Here is a 15049-nt window from a genome sequence, read left to right on the forward strand (position 1 = left end):
CTGATAACAACCGTCACGTTGACATTTTCCGTGATTTATTTGTTTTTGAAAATCGTGTGCCAATTCCCAATTAAGTTTTTACGCAATGCGTCAACTGACGTCCTTTGCGTGCGATAATCAGTGAGTTTTTGTTATTTTCATGCGCGCCGACGATGCTTCGATCCCGTTTTGGTTGCAAGCATGTCCTCCGAGTCCCTTGCATCCCTCCAGAGTCCGGCCGGGACGGGGCTAGGTCATGGAATCTCCTCAGGACAAATCACGGTCACGGATTAACCTCAATCCGGGCCATCACAACGGGTCACGAATCACTGCGGCCGGACGTGTTGCAGAAGCGTGAGTTCATCCCGAAGACCCTCGAGACCGGAAACTACAATGTCGCCCTGCCGGACAGGGCACGTGTGGTCGTTTGCGGGGGCGGAATTATGGGTGGCTCGATTGTTTACCATCTCGCCAAGGCGGGGTGGGGGAAGGACACGGTGCTCGTTGAACAGGCTCAGGTCGGTGGCGGCACCCCTTGGCATCAGACAGGCCTGGCGGCAACGTTCAAGTCATCACACACTGAGGTCCGCCTGTCCCACTACTCGATTGAGCTGATCAAGGACCTGACGGCCAAAGGACTTCCGACAGGCTGGAAGCAGTGCGGCGCAGTGAATGTCGCGAGGGGTTTCGACCGGATGACAATGTTCAGGCGGATGAAATCCCAAGCAGTGTAGGATCCTTCCCTTCATATTTCACATAAATACTGAGGCTCACAATCTTCATTTCAGGTCCTGGGGAATCGACTGTGAACTCCTCACCCCAGAGGAATGCAAAGAGCGCTGCCCTATAATAGAAATAGGCGACATTGCCGGCGGCCTATGGGTCCCTGGAGACGGAGTATGCGACCCTCACCAAGTATGCACTTCCCTAATCGAGGAAGCTCACCGCATGGGCGTAACAGTGATCGAACACTGCGCGGTCAAAAAAGTCCGACAAGCAGAAGGCAAGGTCAGAGGCGTAGACACAACTTCGGGCCCGATAGAGTGCGACTTCTTCGTTAATTGCTCAGGTTTCTGGGCGAGGGAAGTCGGGAAACTTTCCAGTCCAGTCGTGAAAGTTCCTCTCCATCCAGTCGAGCACTATTACCTCCACACCAAGCCATTGGCCGGTCTTGATCCGGACACACCAATCATTCGAGACATGGACGGACAAATATACGTTCGCGTCAAGGATGGCGGATTCATGGCAGGCGGCTTCGAACTGGAAGCCAAACCCGCTTACGAGGACGGAAATGTTCCTTTATCACAACCAGAACGGCAACTACCCCCTGACTGGGACCATTTTTATGTTCTTCTGGTGGAAATGTTAAAGCGGGTTCCAGCACTCAGGAAAGTGGAGATTGATCGTCTCTGCAACGGGCCTGAAGCGTTCCCCCCGGACTGCAAGTGGATCCTAGGCGAGAGTCCCGAGATCCAAAACTACTTCATATCTGCCGGCATGAAAACCGTGGGAATATCCGCGGCGGGGGGCATCGGACGAGCAATTTCCGACCTAATAACTCGAGGATACTCGACACTTGACCTCTACCAATTGGACATATCCCGCTTCACTGGGCTACACAACAACCGAAAGTTCCTGAGGGACAGATGCCGCGAAGTCCCTGGATTGCACTACCGCGTGGAATATCCTTTCAACGAATTCAAAACTGGACGAAATCTACGCATGTCCCCGATATTTCCGTCTTTGAAAGAAGCAGGTGCCGTGTTTGGCCAAACAATGGGCTACGAACGGCCGAACTACTTCGATTCTAGGGAGAAAGTGGACAAGAACGGCATCCCGAGGTTCCGGATCGCAGACACAAGCACATTCGGGAAGCCACCGTGGTTCGACTTCGTGGCGGCCGAGTATAACGCATGCCGTGAACGTATCGGATTGGCTGACTACAGTTCCTTCACGAAAATCGACTTGCAGTCGAAAGGACGAGAAGTTGTGGATCTGCTGCAGTATCTGTGCTCCAATGACGTCGACGTGCCTGTCGGGTCGATCATCCACACTGGAATGCAGAATCAATTCGGCGGATACGAGAACGATTGCTCTCTGGCGCGGTTGAGTGAGAATTAGTAAGTCTCATGCCAACCATGGTCTATTACAACCCCGCTAACGATATCCCCTTCCAACCCCTACAGTTACATGATGATCGCTCCAACCATTCAACAGACGCGCTGCAAAGCTTGGATAGCAAAGCACATGCCTCACATTGGCCCAGTAAACGTCTCCGATGTGACCTCAATGTACACAGCCATTGCCATCATGGGCCCGTACACGAGACTTCTCCTCTCCGAACTCACTGACACGGATCTGTCGCCGAAGAACTTCCCATTCTTCACGTATAAGGTACGAAGGGAGCGAGGAAGTTGGTGGCAACGGGCTAAACCTGTGTCTTTCCTTCTTTTTCTTTCAGGAATTGGATGTGGGTCTAGCGAACGGAATTCGAGCCATGAATCTCACACATACAGGGGAGCTGGGGTATGTGCTTTACATCCCCAACGAATATGCCCTTCACGTTTACACAAGGCTGTGGGAGGCAGGACAGCGCTATGGAATACAGCATGCAGGTGAGTGGATTGCTTTGAGTTTAGGCTAGGAAAGCTGTACCAACGCAAATGCAACATAAAGTGCTTCAGGTTTCGACCTTCTATAATATGGAGCTGTGCGAAGAAATCAGCATATCTCATCCCTTCGTTATCTCTGGATTGAGTTGGCGAAAGAAAAACAGTGTCTGCTAGGTCTCGTTGTTGTCTGGCTCCAGGACCAGCTGTGTGTGAATTGGATGACCTGATAGCGTGGCTTGAGTCGATTATTTCCTCTTTGTTCAAATCACTTCCAGAGCGGTAGAGGTCAATGCTATCTTAAAAAAGCACAAAGCTCAGTCAGGACCTGTCACAGACATCATCTACCAATCTTTCCCCTATCTCAAATCTCAGGTGAAGGAAGTACTTCTGGAATCCTCTACCAAGTCTGGGTGCAGCTCAGAACATCGAAGGAATGAACAGAAGTAAGGGTCGCCTATCTCCAAAAAGGGCAAAGATCTAAACAACTACCAGCTTCCGGCCGATTAACATGATCAATTATGCTTAAATATTAAGATGAAAACTGGTAACCTAGTCTTAATGTTACCAGTTCTCATTAAAAATTCGGACTCCTTGTCCAAGAACAGCCATGCATAGAAGAAAGGACACCAAGGATCGTTGACAAAGTGTTCCAAAAAGTCGAAACAGCGTCCATCATCCTAAGCTTTTCCACTAGACCTGACTTAGGAAGAATAGAAATGGATTGCAGTAGAGTGCACCACGGAATACCAGGTACCAGCACAGACCAGAGGAAAATTTCTTGCTAACCTCTTTCCAACCATCTCAGTGGGACACTGAAGGTAGCGGAAACTCAATAAATCACCTCTTCCCAAATCTTAAGGAATTTAGTCAAAATAGGGAAGTCGACCCAAGGTACTGCACTCCGCAGAGGTTGCAGTGAGAAGCCCAATACCGTACCGCACTGGCCTCATGCTAGGTTGCTAGCTGTCTCGGTCGGTATTTCAGTGCGTCGACGGGGGGTTTCTTCAATGCGCGCACTGCCGGCAATGCAGTGCTCTCTGCCCCCAGCTGAAACCCCGCGGGTTCAGCGGAGGAACGCGGGTCGTGATCCCCCCAATGGTGTTACCGGACAAACCTGGCGCTCCCCAAGCACTTGTTTGAAGCATCTCTTGGTCGAAAGCTTTCAGTCTCGACAAGGAGACTCATTTGGGTCCGCGCCGGGCGTCGAGCTTAGAGGAGTGTTTTCGCCGCTCCAGGACTTTAACGTGACCCTCGTATGGTGGTACCGTAGTTTTTGAAGAGCATCCACCCTGCGAACATGTCTCGAGACCCCAGGGAGTGTCCACCTCCGGCGTCGCATTTTGAGAAGATGGAGTCAGACGCAGTTTCGAAACCGCGTCCCTGAGCAAACCCAGCATGCTTGAGTCGCTTAACCCTGCTCTGATATCCAGCACAAGGTCGGCGGGGAGCCGCAGATTTTTCCTCTGTACCATCTCCGCGGGGCTGGCCATAAACTCCTCTCGGTGAGCTGAGCGAAAGCCGAGGAGAACGAAAGGCAAGCACCACGATGCGGACGGGCTTTAGCGTCCCGTGCCAACGTTCCAGCATCCCATTGGACAGCGGATGGTGTGCAGTGATCCTGTGACATTTGAAACCCAGGAGCTTGTCTGACTCCAAGAAAAGAGTAGAATCAAACTGCATTGCATGGTCTGTGACGATTACAACTGGTACACCAAAGCGTTGGATCCATTCTCAACAGAGGACCTTGGCACGTGATTATGCCATAGTGTCAGTAAGAGATATTGCTTCAAGCCACCGCGTAAACCTGTCGATGATTGTGAAGCAAAACTTGTAATCGTACGAGTCTCGTAAAGGGCCAATGATGTCCAGATGGATGATGTGAAAGCACTTTGTCGACCGAAGGAATTCGCATACTTCCTTTTTTACGTGCTTGTTGATCTTATACTTCTGGCACGCGATGCATTGTCTGGCCCAAAAGTTTACGTTCTTGTTCATGGACGGCCAGAAGTATTTTCCGGTGACTAACCGGTTCGTCGTCCTGATGCCTAGGTGCGCAAGATCATGTACAGCGTGGAATACTTCCTTGTGAATATCGACCGGAATAAATGGCTTGAGTCCCTTTTCGCAGAGCAAGTAGAAGTTTGAGTCAAAAATAGGAAACTCCTTGAACTTGTCTTTCTGCCCCTCAGCGATTGACGTGTTGGATGGCGGAAGTAAACTGGTTGATGAAGCTCATCTGCCGAAGATGGCGAGGAGATGCTTTGTCGGGCTTTTGTTTAAGCACGAACGTAAGGGGCTTGTGGTCCATGGACGAGTTGAACTTCCTGTCCTCAAGGGAGAAAGGTAAGTATTTAATAGAGAGATATGCGGCGACTACCTTATGATCGTAGACGCTGTAATCACGCTGAGCACGGTTAAGTTGTTTTAAAAAGAAGCTCAACGGTTGCCAGATTTTGTTCATTCGTTGTTCTGCCGCTGTGTCTGAGACATCGACGAACACAGCTAGGGATGCATCTGACCGAGGAAATGCCAGAAGTGTAGCATCTACCAGCTGTTGTTTGGCGGTTTCAAACGCCTGGACAACCTCAAAAGACCATCCAACCTCGGGAGTGTCTTTCGTTTTGGGCCCAGACAAGTAAGCGTTGAGGATCGCTTGATGATGAACGACTTTGGACAGGAAACAACGATGGAAGTTTAACATGCCCAAGAACCTTCGAAGTTCCTTCGTCATGGTTGCAGGGGGACGTTTTTGGTCGCCTCAACTTTGTCTAGGTCTGGTTGAATTCCGTCAAGGGTGATCATGTGACCAAACAATTTCACCTGCTTTTGTCGAAATTTACATTTTTCAAGGTTTAGAATGAGCCCGGCTTCAAGAAGACGCTGAAAATGCTCTCGAGATAGTCCAAATGTTCAGATTCGGAAGACGAAACAGTAGTTTAAGTTTAATAGGACAGAGTGGATAAATCTCTGAAATGTACACAGCATTACACAAGCCAAATGTGATCCTGGTGGACTCGAAGTTTCCGAAATGTGTGCAAATAGCCACTTTCGGTATGTCTTCAGGAGCTACAGGGATTTGGTGATACGCCTTGGCCAGAACCAAGGTCGTGAAAACACTGCAGTTTGTCAGTGAACGTGGACAGTCATGGATGAGTGAAATAGGGTAGGGTATCGGTCGGGAGTTGTCTGAGCGTTCAGACGCCTGTAATTTTCACAAGGCTTCCATTCGCCGTTTGGCTTAGCGACCATATGGGGTGGAGGTGACCAACAGCTATTGGGAGGTCTACAAATACCCTGCGAATGCAATGGTCGGCAATGTCCTCGAAAACAAAGGAAAGAGTGTCGGAAGTTTTCCCTAACGACTTCAAAGAGGTGGGGTCTATCACGGCTTTATTTTGCAGGTCCATCAACAACCCATAGTGACTCAGGCAGTCTGCGCCTAAAATAGAGGTGCTAATGTCAGCCAAAAATGACTCGCCACGAAAACGTTCGGTGCAATCCGAGACTCACGTCTACCTCTTGTAGCCGTAAGTGCGGATAAGAGAGGAGTTCGCGGCTGCCTGTTGCAAGTTTTACCGTATTAAGGTGTTTGGACGGGGTACGTGGAGAACCGACGCCTCCGCGCACGTGTCGATCAGAAAGCAACGTCTGCTCAGAGGGTCGAAAATTTTAAGGCGACGCGTGAATGCGCTTTGGGTTTCCACCACTGAGGTACCCAGCAAGCCCAGTTTTTTGTATTAAAATTGCATCTGGTGGTACATTTAGTTGCTGAGTGAGCTCTAAATTTACGGTGGTATTAGCAATTTGTCGGGGCCGATGAGGGTCCCAGGATGCGATTACCCGAACGCCCTTTTCAGGAAGCAGACCTCGGCCGTGACAGCGATCGAGATCTACCTTCCGAACACAAAGTACCTTTAGTCACCTCCCACCGTTTTATCTTCTCGAGGCATGTTACGTGGCGCTTGTGAGCGAAGTGGAGGCGGAACACCCAAACGGAACCAAACAACCGAAGCGGAAATTAAAAAAAAAGGAATACAATCACGCCCCGCCGAAGCAACGAAACCAACGCAGCCACACAGAACAAGATTAGAGTCCGAAGCGGAGCGAGTATTCGACTTTTATTAATTTGGTTTACTAAACACCTTAAGTTCTTATTCTAAGGTTTTGAGGGATGCTCCTGAATTTCCGCTAGCGTGCTTAGCTAGCTCGTCTATTTCAGGAGACGGCAGGTTCCTTAGGAAGTGGGAGGGCGCCTTTAATTTCTTTCCGTCGTCAGTCACTCGGTTCGTACACAAAACAGTCTTTAACGGATATCGGCTCAGCTGCTCTTACAAAGAAACCTTTAATTGCAGCGGACAGGGTTACAAATTCTGTTGGCGGGGCCGCGACTAATGGACAAGCTGAAATACTAGAGCAGAGATGAAGGTGTCCTTGCCACTGGCCGAACGTGGAACTTATCTGGGTGCTAGCGACGGAGCGTGAAAACATTCTGATTTGAATTTACACAACGCTAGGGGTCGGAAAGTAATCTAAAAGCAGATGTAAGTTCAGTCACCTTTCCCTTTGCTGATCAGCACAAGCCTCGCAATCTTCCAGCGGGAAGGAAAAATGCCCTTTTTCAAGCAAACGTTGAATCCGCCGAGCGGCAACCCTATATATCTCTTCCGAGATACCATCGAGTCCTGGCCCCTTCTTGTTTTTCATAGAGAGAACTGTCTCTTCCAACCCTTTTATTAAGAAAAGTGGGCGATCCCCGGTGCCTTCCACGCTGCTGTTATCAATCCGTAGGGAATATGCAGAGAATAGTGTCGGTTCAATACAGTCGATCTGCTCGGTCTTAAGTGAACAAGGGTTCCGCAGAGTCCCGAATTTTTGGGTTGAAAGCTTATAACCGGTTCTTCATGGATTCCTATTAACCTTGCAAACTACATCCGGCTGGAGTTCCTCCAATTTCATAAGCTCGTTTTTCATTTCTTTGCTGACATTTTTCTGTAGGAACTTTGCGCGCAGTTTCTGATAAACCTTTCCCCATCGGATTTCGTAAGGACTGTTGACTGCGCTTTCACGCGGCTTATATTCGAAACCATTTGCCCAGTTTCAGCGTTTTCCCAGGTGTCGCATTATTTTGCGAATCTTCTTTATCTGACTGTGTGCATCTCCGGGTCACGTTGGATATTTTAGCCGTTGCTGCCATTTTCCTGCTAGGCAACCAACTCTTTCTCCATTCCTGTCTCCTTAGTTTTAAAACTGTTTGTCTCCATAAAAAACCAGCGCATCATGTGCAAGGGAACGGGCCCCAATATTCACAAACGAGTGTAGCCTCGGGGACAAAGCTCCTACCCATTCGCTGAAGCCTGGCCTACGATTAGCTGATCCCGGAACTCGCAAATGGAGCACCGCCCACTCGGGTGATTGTTGCTGCTGCTATTAGAATTGTTGCGTTCGAACAAACTATTACTACTGGTTACCACTCGGTTCACCGGTGCCACCAGACACTGCAGTTTTCGTAGGCTGCTGGATAATAATATTCGCCGGGTCGTCTCCAGTGCGCTACAATAGTTTGAACTTGCTCCAATTGGTAACATGTGGCCCACTGAAGTTTACAGTAGCTTCAGAATCCCAAATACTTGGTTTATCCATAAGGATTCAACCATTATAAAGCGTGTAGGACTTAAGATTAAGCTAATTTTCGGTTATTCATCTCATTGATCAGACGCGGTCTTTTAGGCTTATTTACATATGGATCTCCTTCATTCTTGATAATTTTCGGGTTTCTAAATGTGTTTGCCCTGCGCTTTCATACCCATAGGCAGTCACCGTCACGGCGGAACTCTTTGAATCGTTATTCGCCCTTCCAACTTAAGGTAGAAATACTATACTAGCCCAACTATGCGCTCGATATTCAAATCAGTGGCTGCAAAGTCCATTCAACATTTTTGCAGCCTTTTGGTGGCCGGTATCTGCCTGGGATAAAGGACGTCTCTCTGTCGAGTATTAATTACAACGAAACGAAATTTCCACAAAGTCGACAAATGTATATAACTTATCCGGAAGACGATATTCGCACCTTGCTTGGGCCTGTGAGGTATCAACTAAGTTCCGTGCAGATCGCCTAGTGCACGACAACATGCAATAAGCTGTCGAAATTATCCGCTCAACTCAACTCAAGGAGGCCCACCATGGGGATCTGCTGTGGTTCAAAAAATTGAAGCCAATAATACGCTTTGTCAGTTTGCATTGATGAACATCTATAGGAAGGCCGCTGAAGTCGCATAGTTTAGTAGTCTTTGCGAATACGGGGCTTGCTGTTGTTGATCGATGAAACACTCAAAGCATTCAATGTTGTAAACTCTCAAGAGCACACTCGATTGATGATGGAGACAGCCAAAAGTATGGTAATTCCAATAGGGCCAAGCAGCCTCGCCCTGGAAGGCCCACATCATACGAGAAGGGTGAACCCATCATGAAACTGGTACTCTATATACCCCAGTGTAGCTCCAGTGCTCCAGATTTATTCTGCTTTTTATGGTAAACCCGTTTTATCTCGATTCTCCACGGGGAAAATATTATTTTTCTTTACTTGACAAAGGTCCGTGGTGGCGTTTCTAGACACGTGATTTTTCCTTGACATTATTGACTCTGCTTCTCAAGCTGGATTTGTGCTCACTGTCCGCCCCCACTACCTTGAAAAAGTACAAACCTAGTTGTAATCGCACCACTGTAACATCCAATTTTAGATATTCGCACTTATACTAAAAGAGCAAGTCACTCCCCGAGATATAGACCTTACCAGCTAACAAATAACCACGTTTCTAGGCCACGAATGACACGCTTGATTTTAAACTCTAGAATGAACCGAGTTGTGGAAATTGGCCGCTCCGCCACAGCTGACTACAATCATAAATATGAGCACTGGTAGGGCCGATTTGCTTTCAAATGGTTACAGTACATGCGGGTCAGTCGCATTTAGAAAGGTTGAACTCGGTTGTGATCCTCCTTTGACAATGTGTACCTAGGCTCTAGCTTGCCAAATATTTAAAAATCCTTGACTTGCCAAAGTTCTCCATAAGTCTTCGAGATAGTGTGTCGCATCCCTTCGATGGCTTTAAGGCCTTTTTACGCGCATACTTACCGCAAAAATGCTATTCCATTTACTGGACAATTCGGATCAACATAGGCTGCACATGAAACCTTTAATTATTTTTTTCCAGTATAAAAGCATGAAACATTCACTGATCCTCTTTACAGGTTACTATGCAACGCGGACACTACGAATAGAAAAATTCTATGCATTTTGGGGTCAGGATTTGGATACCTTCACTACGCCCTTAGAGTGTGGCAGAAGTTGGCGAGTCAAATTTGATGTGAGTCCAAAACTACTTTATGAATACTACATTCCCCACAACTCCTCTCTACTACATTTTACAGAAAGACATTGACTTCATCGGCCGCGAAGCTCTGACCAGGCAAAAGCAAGAAGGCGTGAAAAGGATGTACGTTCAACTGTTACTGAACGATCACGACCCAGAAGTCGACTTATGGTGCTGGGGGGGTGAACCAATCTACCGGGACGGCGAGTATTGTGGACAAACCACCACAACCGGATATGGATTCACATTCAAGAAACAAGTCTGCCTGGGATTCGTCAGGAAATTAGATCGCGACGGGAAACCACAGTCTGTTACAAACGACTATGTCCTCTCGGGTAACTATGAAGTGGAAGTGGCAGGCATTCGCTACGAGGCAAAAGTCCACTTGCACTCACCCAACTTACCAACGAAATTCCCTGACAAGGAACGGGAGGCATACCAGGCCACCCGCGATAAACAGGGACAAGCTGCACTGCTCTCCTATGAAACGAAGTTTTAAAAGATTTCAAGTGTGTCAGACAATAATGGCAAACCCCCAAGAAAATTGTTTCGTTTTGTGTGATGCTTTTAATTAAGGACTCCATATGCTTATTTAATCGACTATTTATGATCATTGAAAAGTTTATATATCGCTTACTTTCTGTGTATATAGAATTCAATTGGATTTAGGAGAATCTTTTGAAATATTCAATGAAAACTGTCTGTGATGATGGTCTCAGCGAGATCAGATACTCAGAGGCGCTCAGAATTATGGCTTTGATGTATTTTATTCGCATTTGCATATGTACAACATATTGATGTCTTCTCAATCTGAACTTAAGATAAAAATGTCAAATTCTCGGAATAAAGATAAAGTTAAACATTTTGCATATTGATATAAGGATTGGTTTTATTGGTTCAGGGACGACAGGATGTTTATCGCTATATTCTTCGGCCAGTACCAGTGCATGCTGGTACCATCGTAGGTTCGCTGAATAAACTATAAAATGTACCAATTTCTCACCAAACGAATCAGACTTGCCGGGAGTTCTAGCTACTGCTACCCGAAATGCAGCACCACATCGCCTCACAATCTACGACCCTATGGTTTGCTAGTGGATATTCATAATAAATCCCTCATTGGCCGGACAACTTCCCTGAGGTCTTCAGGAAAAGCTCATCCTGCTCACCCAGTACTCTTTCCTTCGTTTTCGAAGACTTTGCCGACGCTCGTATTCGAGCACTTCGTCAAAAATACCGCAACATCACTACCGAGCGTAGTCTCCCTGAGCCCGCTAAGCAGTACTACATCAACACTACAGGCTTCCTATTTTTTCTAAGTTGGGTCTATTACCACCACAGAAGCTCGCAGTTGCGCGGAAAGAGTTCTTAAGAGAGATATTTGCAGACCCCCAGACAGTTGTTGGTCCTCGCCACTTCACATGGTCCCTAAATTCAATGGCAAATGGAGACCTTGTGGCGGCTGCAGGCGTCTGAATGCTCAGACCACCACTCACATCCCCGTAACTCCCAAAACGGCAATATACACACCTTTCGGACTCTTCGAGTTCATGAGGATGACTTTTGGATTGTCCAATGCGGCGCAAACATTTCGCAGATTCATCCACTCTGTTCTGCGAAACCTAAACTTTTGTTCCGTTTCCATGCATGATGTTCTGTTCGCCTCTTCTTCAGAGTCCGAGCATTTAGAACACCTCTTTGAGGCCAGTCTAGTGGTTAACGTTGAAAAATGCAAATTGTCGCAGTCGTAGATGAGACTTGGGTCACCTGATTACCCTCGAAGGCATGCAACCAGACGCAGTCAAGGTGTAAGCAATTTTGAGCTTTCCTCTTTCAAAAACTGTTAAGGATCTCAGAAAGCTCTTGGGCATGTTAAACTTCAATCATCGTTTTTTACCCAAGGCTGCCCACCATCAATCGATCTTTAACGCCTTCTTTTCTGGGCCGAAAAACAAGAACATCCGTCTGATTGTGTGGTTCTCAGAGGCTGTCCAGGCGTTCGAGATCATCAAGCAACAGCTGGTGGATGCTACATTTCTGGCATTCCCTTAGCAAGATGCATTCCTAGCTGTATTCGTCGACGCCTCAGACATGGCCGTAAATGCTACTCTTCACAAAAAGTGAATCAAATCTGGCCGCAGTTGATCTTCTTCTCTAAACAGCTCAATCCTGCTCAACGGAACTACAACTGTGACCATGATTATCTGAGTGAGTGGTATAAATATAACCTTAATGGCTACAGATGAGCAAACTTGTTAGCACTGATGAAGGGAACAAGTGGTACCCGAAATATCGGTATTTGCAAGAATAAATATTCACACCAACGAAAAAGAAACAACAAGTTTTTATTATTTCAAATATGACCATGAGTTATTAGCCGCGTACCTCGCAATTAAATACTTCCGGTATTCCCTCGCCAACTTCGGCACCTGAGCTTTATTAGCCAATTCATTTCCGACATTGAACAATTTGTGGAACAGATAACGTGGTTGCTGACGCTTTGTCACGTGTTGCAGAGGTCAAGATCCCGCCACCGTTGATTTTCCGGCAATCGTTGAGACGCAGAAGGACGATGCAATTCTTCAGAGCTTGAGGACCAACTACACCTTTAAGGCAAGGCCATATATTCCGGCCGATTTCCAAAGGGAAGTATTTCGCGGCGTTCACGATCTGGCGCACCCAGGCATTCGAACAACGAATTAGTTAGTCACCGCAAAATATTTCGGGCCGTCCATGAACAAGGATATTAATTCTTGGACCAGGCAGTCAAATACCAGAAGTGCAAAATTACAAAGCATGTGAGGAAAGTGTTTCCACACAATCTACCTCGACACCGTTGGTCCTTTGCGAGACTCGCACGTTTCAGGTATTACCTCACAATCATCGATAGGTTCATATTGCCTCACAATCGTCGATGGGCGGTGGCCCGAGACAATACCTCTGAAAAACATTACTACACCATCTTGTGCAGAGGTCCTCTGTCGAAAATGGATTCCACGCCTTGGTGTGCCGCCAATTATAATCATTGAAAAGCGAATACAGTTTGAGTGCTCCCTTTTCTCAGAGTTGGGCAAACTCCTTCGCTTCAAACTCCACCGGACAACCGCTTACCACTCGCAATGCCAATGCGAGCCTTCTTGGTTGCAGGTCCTGTCCATGGTTCTACTTGGCCTCCGAACAGCCAATCGCGAAGAATTTACTGCCACCACATCAACCACACAAAAATCGTAGCTGACATGCCCAGGAATCTTGAATCCTGTATGCAACTCCCAATTAGGATGGGCACTCCTCGGAAGGCGCTGCAGCTGCCTTATGAAGACCCGTTTGAAGTCCTGGAGCGAGGCCGGCATCATTTTACCCTGAACGTCGGAGGCACGGTGAAACGAGGCTACTTGGCTCAAGTTAAGCCCTTCATCCAGCCAAAAAACGCGTCCAGGGCAACAGGCGCGCGACGCGTTTTAACTTGAGGCAACCTGAAGAGCGTTATCGTAAATACGGCCACAAACATACTTGGCTACCAGAAGCCAACCAACCAACAACATCAAACCGCACTGGTCAAACGGGAAGAATAAAGATAGGAGACTACAACTTTGAGACCGCTGGTATTTTCTCCTATCTAGCGTCGAAAATTACAACCGATAACAGCTACGATGATGAAATCCGCGCACGGTTGTTGTCAGCCAACAAAGCCTATTTCAGCTTACAAAAACTGTTTCGCTCGAAGCGTCTCACCATAGGGTCAAAGCTCTTAATGTACAAGACAATGATCTTACCAGTCCTCATGTATTCCTCGGAGACTTGGGTTCTTAGGAAAAAAAATTGCGAACTCTTCGCCGCGTTCGAGAGAAGAATCCTCCGAAAAATGTTTGGCCCCCTACATGAGGATCGACGATTCCGTAGCCGGCTCAATAGGTTACAGTGGGCGGGTCGCTTAATCCGTATGGATGAGGATGATCCAGCCCGGAAAGTCTATAAGAGCAATCTCTATGGTAGAAGAAGAAGACGAGGCAGACCCTGCCTGAGATGGAGCGATGGCGTAGATCAGGACGCCAGACAGCTTTTAGGGATATCGAATTGGTGGACCTCGGCGCAAAACTGAGATGTCTGGAGTTCCTTATTAAGGCAGGCCTAGACCGGATTCCGGTTGTTGCGCCGTTGATGATGATGATCTTAGATTGAGTAAATCCATTTTCCGCATCCCCATTTGTTCCTTCGATTTCCACAAACTTCCAAATTATAACTTTTCCACGTTTGTCGCTTGTCCATACGCCGAATTGCAGGTCCTCATATTATTCACAAGAAACCGCGAGGTCATTCTTGTTTTTATATATGCTCTGGCAAGGCATATCCTGTACCCCTTGGCAATGGTTAAGGTTAAGTTGTATAAACTTCATTTTAACATTGCATATAGTGTCTTGACGCTTTCTATGACATGAACACAAACATTACTATTCGATTCTCTGCAGGACAGACAGTTGGAATTCTCATTGCAGTCTTCGGCAAAATATCCTGCCCATCCGCACTTTCGTCATAGCTCAGATCTATCATGCGGTCTGGTTCAATTGTTTGTTGTGTCCGAACTCCAAACATTTGGAGCATTTTCTTAACGATGAGGAATGAGGACTTAAAATGTATGCCCCTAAAAGTGAAACATGTCTCCCCGCCAACCAAAAAATCTTAAAAAAATCACAATAACGCATCTAGGTTTATGAAATCTAGGCCACAAAATACATCCCATGCCGATGTCTGCTCAAATTAAATCAAAAATATACATACGTATACATCAGTATGCGGTAATAAGTAATATTTGTTTGTTTAGGTTGAGAATATACATACATATATCTGAAAGCTTGAAGGAATATTTTGATCACAGTTCGCTCCGAGCTCTCGAAGCGAACGGTCATTAAGAGCAGAGCTGAACAAGAATCCAGAAGGAAGTATACGTTCTGGACAGTGGTGTCATTCACGTCCGAAAAAGGGTAACTATTATAAGAACATTAAATTAAAAAAATATTGTTACATTCCAGAGCTGCTGCGCACAACAGCAAATACGGGCTTGGGGACAGGATGTCCGCCAAGAGGTGTAAG

The 15049-nt window shown here is 46.9% G+C and overlaps 1 protein-coding gene across 1 annotated transcript; it reads left to right on the forward strand.

Moving 5' to 3' along the window:
* Positions 1-10841, forward strand: LOC119653741 (pyruvate dehydrogenase phosphatase regulatory subunit, mitochondrial). The gene is made up of 6 exons (XM_038058665.1): positions 1-709; positions 768-2099; positions 2166-2373; positions 2441-2594; positions 9840-9955; positions 10020-10841. Exons 1-6 carry the CDS (start codon positions 153-155, stop codon positions 10458-10460), a joined length of 2808 nt encoding a protein of 935 aa, XP_037914593.1. The 5' UTR covers positions 1-152; the 3' UTR covers positions 10461-10841.
* Positions 10842-15049: the final 4208 nt, after the last annotated feature.

The sequence above is a fragment of the Hermetia illucens genome, chromosome 4 (genome assembly GCF_905115235.1).
Source record: "Hermetia illucens chromosome 4, iHerIll2.2.curated.20191125, whole genome shotgun sequence".
Lineage (NCBI taxonomy): Eukaryota > Metazoa > Arthropoda > Insecta > Diptera > Stratiomyidae > Hermetia > Hermetia illucens.

Bases quoted from the DNA above. Each gene is read 5' to 3' on its own strand.
- LOC119653741 (XM_038058665.1), top strand. From the start codon at position 153: ATGCTTCGATCCCGTTTTGGTTGCAAGCATGTCCTCCGAGTCCCTTGC. The intron at 2,374-2,440 runs GTACGAAGGGAG...TTTTTCTTTCAG, and splicing joins TCCCATTCTTCACGTATAAG to GAATTGGATGTGGGTCTAGC. The intron at 9,956-10,019 runs GTGAGTCCAAAA...TACATTTTACAG, and splicing joins GTTGGCGAGTCAAATTTGAT to AAAGACATTGACTTCATCGG.